The sequence below is a fragment of the Oryx dammah genome, unplaced genomic scaffold (genome assembly GCF_014754425.2).
Source record: "Oryx dammah isolate SB20612 unplaced genomic scaffold, SCBI_Odam_1.1 HiC_scaffold_27, whole genome shotgun sequence".
In the NCBI taxonomy this organism is placed as follows: Eukaryota; Metazoa; Chordata; class Mammalia; order Artiodactyla; family Bovidae; genus Oryx; species Oryx dammah.
The window spans coordinates 17,370,347-17,376,346 of record NW_024070211.1 but is presented as its reverse complement, the minus strand read 5'-3'; the positions used below and the strand labels follow the sequence as shown (position 1 = coordinate 17,376,346).

The following is a 6,000-nucleotide window of genomic DNA, read 5'->3' as shown; positions in this document are numbered from 1 at the left end:
GAATTCCCCCAACTTTATTTTACAACCATTTTAGTAAATCTTAGTAAATTTCTAAAAATCAATTTTTAAAAAACATCTAATACCACTATCTCTTTCTCTGTTATTTTCTTTTTCTTTGTAAACAGGGGTACAATGTGTGTTCTCAAATCCTATGAAAATTTTAGAGATTTTGGAAGTTTCTCCTACAATATCTCTGTTTCTCCTAGGGTAACCTTTTTCTCTTTTTAGTGTTAGTATTTCTTCCTGAAGTTGAAGAATTTCCTCAAAAGTCTGCTGACCTGTGGTTATCTGTTTCTACTTAAGAGGAGGCTCTGGAAATCAATGCATCTGACTCACCAAATTAAAGAATAAAGAAGGAAAACTGCTGCAGGAAGGGAAAACTGGGCTCTAGTCTAACACTCAGAAATGAATTGTCCGAGGAGACACATGTGCTGACAAAGCAAGAGATTTTATTGGGAAAGGGCACCCGGGTGGAGAGCAGTAGGGTAAGGGAACCCAGGAGAACTGCTCTGGCTGCAGTCTTGGGTTTTATGGTGATAGGGTTAGTTTCCGGGTTGTCTTTAGCCAATCATTCTGACTCAGAGTCCTTCCTGGTGGTGCATGCCTTGTTCAGCCAAGACGGATGCTAGAGAGGATTCTGGGAGGTGGTCAGACCTGTGGGGTCTCATTTTGACCTTTCCCGAACTCTTCTGACTGGTGGAGGCTTATTAGTTCTGTGTTCCTTACCAGTACCTCCTGTCGTAAAACAACTTATGTAAATGGTTACTATGGTGCCTGGCCAGGGTGGAAGGTTTCAATCAGTGTGCTTCCCCTAACAAAACCATATGAACACCTCAATAGATGCATTTCATAATAATCAACATCTGACCATGGTAAAACTCTCAGTAAACTAGTAACAAACAGAAACTTCCTCTGTCACGTGTGTGTATCTGTGTGCGTATGACATCATGCTCGATGCACACATTCAATGCATTTTCTCTAAGGCTAGAAACAATGTAAGGAAGAAAGAGAAAAGAAACAATTTTTGGAAAGGAAGAAGCAGAGGAGTTTTATTTTCTGAAGCCATGGTTATTTTTTCTATAAAATCCAAAATTAGTGTACAAAGATATTACTAGAATACATGAATTTAGAAAGGTCATGAATACATGGTTACTGTTTCTTAAAAATCAATTCTATGTTCATACAATTGTTAGAAATAATTTAAAAAGCAGAATCACTTAAAGTAGCCCCACAAAGAATAAAATAGCTAAGAATAAGTTTAAGGACAGAAGTGTATGACTCCTGTGTGTGTGTGCCTGTGTGTGTGTGTCTGTGTGTGTTCAGTCACGTTTGACTCTTTGCGACCCTATGGACTGCAGCCCGCCAGGCTCCTCTGTCCATGGAATTTCCCAGGCAAGAAGACTGGAGTGGATTGACATTTCTTACTTCAGGAGGTCTTCCTGACCCGGGATTGAGCCCACACCTCTTGCATCCCCTGCTTTGGCAAGCAGACCCTTTGCCACTGCACCACCTGATACTGAAAGCTATAAACACTTCTGGCAAGATTAAGGAAAATTAAACAAATGGGTTGAACTCATGTCGTTAAGATGTCACTTTTCACCAAATGAATCTAAAAGTTCGATGCAAACCCTATAAAACTCAAAAAGGCTTTTCTTGTAAAAATTGACAAATCAATTTTAAAAGACATGTGGAAAACCAAAAGACATAGAAAATCCAAGGTAACATTTTCCTAATTGACTTCAAGTCTTTCTATACGCTGTAGATTCAGATCAATATACTGTTGGCACAAGGGTAGGCAAACAGACAAATGGCACAGAGTAGAAAATCTAGAAATAGAACCAGGATTACACTTCAAATTAATTTTTGAATATTTTAATTAGCTTGGGGGAGGCAAAGATTTCTCAGATAGTACCCTAAAGTTGTTAGCCACAGGAAAAAAAAATGATAGCTTTCACTTTGTCAAAATTAAAAATTTCTCCTCATCGAAATACATGGTTAACAAAATGAAGGCAAACCACAAAATGGGTGAAAATGTTGACAATACATTTCTGTTGCTGTTCAGAGGCTCAGTCGTGTCCAACTCTTTGTGACCCCATGGACTGTAGCATGCCAGGATTCCCTGTCCTTCACTATCTCCTGGAATTTGCTCAAACTCATGTCCATTGAGTCAATGATGCCACCCAACCATCTCATCCTCTGTCATCCCCTTCTCCTCCTGCCCTCAATCTTTCCCAGCATCAGGGTCTTTTCCAATCAGTTGGCTCTTCAAATCAGGTGGCCTAAGTGTTGGAGCTTCAGCTTCAGCATCAGTCCTTCCAACGAATATTCAGAGTTCATTTCTTTTAAGATTGACTGATTTTATTTCCTTGCAGCCCAAGGGACTCTCAAGAGTCTTCTCCAGCACCACAGTTCAAAGCATCAATTCTTTGATGCTCAGCCTTCTTTATGGTCCAACTCTCACCTCCATACATGACTACTGGAAAAACTGTAGTTTTGACTATACAGACCTTTGTTGGTAAAGTGATATCTCTGCTTTTTTAATACATTGTCTAGGTTTGTCATAGATTTTCTTCCAAGGAGCAAACGTCTTTTAATTTTGTAGCTGCTGTCATTGTCCGCAGTGCTTTTGGAGCTCAAGAAAATAAAGTCTGTCACTGTTTCCACTGTTTCCCTGTCTATTTGCCATGAAGTGATGGGACTGGATGCCATGATCTTAGTTTTTGAATGTTGAGTTTTAAGCCAGCTTTTTCACTCACAGTACGTATATTAAACAAAACATTTCTTTTATAATATATACAAACTCCTACACATCAATAAATAATAAAAGACAACCCAGTAATATAAATGGGCCAAAGGCTTGAAAAGGCACTTCAAAAAAGAAGATTATGAATAGCCAATGAGCATATGGAAGTGTGCTCAATATTATCAGTCATTAAAAAAATACAGGTTACAACTGTATGAAATACCATATTATATATTATAGACTAAAATGGCTAAAACTAGAAAGCTTATTTCTAACAGACTTTGGAATAGTTTGATAGATACTAAAACTATTAAACATACTCCTACACAATGACCCAACAATTCCACTTCTAGTTATTTGCTAAAGGGAAATTAAAACATCTTGTCACCAAAAAACCTGTACAAGAACCACAGCTTTAGCCAAACGAGTCCCGAACTAGAATACACCCAAATGTCCATAAATAGGAAAATGAATAAGTAGATTGTGGTCAGTCCACACAATGGAATATCTTCAACAATAAAAGAACCAAATTTCTGTTCATCTAACATGGATGATGAGCAAAAGAAGTCAGACACAAAGCACACGTGATGTATGTTTTCATGTATACAGTGTTAAAGTGTTAGTCACTCAGTCATGTCCAACTCTGCAAACCCATGGACCAAGGCCCTCCAGGTTCCTCTGTCATGGAATTTCCTAGCCAGGAATACTGAAGTGGGCAGCCATTCCATTCTCCAGGGGATCTTCCCAACCCAGGTCTCCTGCATTGCAGACACGTTCTTTATCATCTGAGCCACCAGGGAATATGAAGTCCAATCATGCCTGCATGCTCAGTCATGTCTGACTCTTTGCAACCCTGTGGATGATAGCTCATCAGGCTCCTCTGTCAATGGAATTTTCCAGGCAAGAATATTGGAGTGGGTTGCCATGTCCTTCTCCAGGGGATCTTCCCAACCCAGGGATTGAACCCACTTTTCTTGCATCTCCTGCACTGGCAGACAGGTTCTTTACCACTACTGCCACCTGGGAAGGCCGTGTGAAGTTCAGTAACAAGTAAAATTAACTTATGGTTACAAAAAGGATAGCACTGTTTCCCTCTGAGCGGCTGTCTGGGTACAAGTGGTCAGGATGCAAACTGAGGGTGGAAGGTATGATGTTCTGTTCTTAATTTTTCAAATAACGCATCAGTTTTCCACAACATATCTCCCTTGTGATCTCCACTGGGTCTCCAGGGTCCTGCAGGACTCACTGGGTGCTTTCCTGACCTCTGGGAGTATTTTCCACCTACAACAGTGGTTAGCGATCCTCTGATCATTTTTTGTCTCATAAATTTTGGTAGAACCTTCTTATCTGCTCATTGCCCCTGCCATTCTCTTTGTTATTGTGAATCCAATCCCTTTATTAGCATTTTTAGTGGGAGGTGGTGGCAATAATAAAAAGAAGATAAATTATTTTCTTTAATTGGCAGTATTTAACCAGAAACATTTTTTACAGGATGTTGATGCAATAAAGTGATTATTCCCCAATGCATTTTGGGTACTGAAAAGTATCCAAATATACCAGACAAAGGTGGATGTCTTTATAATGGTTTTGATTGGGACAGACTGGAATGGACTTCTTTAGTCCTGTACTTCAGTCTTTCTTAACTTCCACACTTTTCTTCAACTATATTATCATTTGTTGTTTCCATTGCTTTTATTTTTTTACTGAAACCACTTATTTTATATATGTTGGTTCTTCACAATCTATCCTTTATATATAAAATGTTACAGCCTTCACAAGCATCTCGGAATCTTGATGACCGTTTTCACATGATATTCTTCTTCCTTAGGATGTCCACAGAAAATCAGAACGCGGAAGAAAGGCTTGTCTTTGAGACTGCACTCAGGCACTTCAAAAGACATAAAGTGGAGATTTCAACTGCAATTAAAAAGACATTTCCTTTCTTTGAGGGCCTTCGTGACCGTGAACTCATCACCAATAAAATGTATGAAGTAAGTGAGGTTTCTTATGTCACCATCTGGTAAACCATCCCCAAACTAAGTTATCCTTTGATATCCTGAGCACAGCTAGCTAACTGAGGAGTGTCCTATGAATAGAAGACTTCTTATTATTGTTGCAAATGTTCAAGTATTGTTGTGAGGTAGAAAGGGAAAAAGAGTGGAAACAGACATCACTGGAGACAGTCCTTCCTCTGATTTAAGGGACGGTGCTCTTGGCAGCCACTGGAGTCAGGTAGGCTGGATCTAAAACAGTTGTGTTCCACAGATGTTTAATACACCACAGTACAGCATAAACTAAGAATTAAAAGTAAGTGTAATAAATTCATGAATAATTTAAATGAGATGATTTAGTGAAATAATAATTAACACAGCATTTCTTTTTGAAGAACATCAATTTAAACAGTTGGGCTTCCCTCGTAGCTCAGTGGGTAAAGAATCTGCCTGCAATGCAGGAGACCTGGGCTCGATCCCTGGGTTGGGAAGATCCCCTGGAGAAGGAAATGGCTACCCACTCCAGTATTCTTGCCTAGAGAATCCCATGGACGGAGGAGCCTGGCAGGCTACAGTCCATGGGGTCACAAGAGTCGGACATGACTTAGTGACTAAAGCAACCAATTTAGAACTGAGAACATTAAAACCCACAGGGAACTGATGTCTTGTTAAGACAAACTTGGGAGTAGATGCTTGCTATTCTTTCTCCGACAGTTTTCTTTCTCCAACAGGGGTTTTTCTTTTTCCATTTATTTATTTTCTTATTTATGTGTTTATCTGTACTCTTTCTGGAATCTTGGACTTTGAGCTAACTTTAGTGATAGGCATTGTTGGAGAGACAGGGGTGCAGGTCCTCAGCTTGTCCTCCGAACATGCTTTCCCTGTGGCCAAGTTCACAAAATGGAGCACTGTCCCCTGGCTTCCTTGAGCTCTTCCAGGCTAAGTCAGGATTGGTGAAGGGGCAGGAGCTGTCCAGTCAACAGAATAGTGGCTCATCACCTGCCAAGTCCATTCCTCCAAGAGTTGACCAGGCTCTTAGCTACATATTCATTAACTTTGAACCCACTTTTAATCTTCAGAATTGTGCCTTCTTACATCTAATGTAAGTTACAATGAGCAGATCAGATTCACAAATGGATAGTTTTAAGAAGAGAGGATTTATTGTTTCACTTAGTAGTCATACAAATATACAGAAATGCTAAATCTCTACGTGAAAAGATACCTATGTATGGAAATTGGAATGCATTAACTTGACATCTCTTTCTA

General features: G+C 39.5%; 1 protein-coding gene across 6 annotated transcripts in view; it reads left to right on the top strand.

The window, feature by feature from the left end:
* Nucleotides 1-4,572: 4,572 nt before the first annotated feature.
* The window catches only part of LOC120854276 (nuclear body protein SP140-like protein), a 64,277-nt gene continuing 62,849 nt past the window's right edge, over nt 4,573-6,000 (top strand). For all 6 annotated transcript variants that reach the window (XM_040228154.1, XM_040228156.1, XM_040228157.1 and 3 more), the window contains exon 1: nt 4,573-4,734. In XM_040228154.1, coding sequence (XP_040084088.1) covers nt 4,573-4,734 — 162 coding nt within the window. The remainder of the gene's footprint in view (nt 4,735-6,000) is intronic.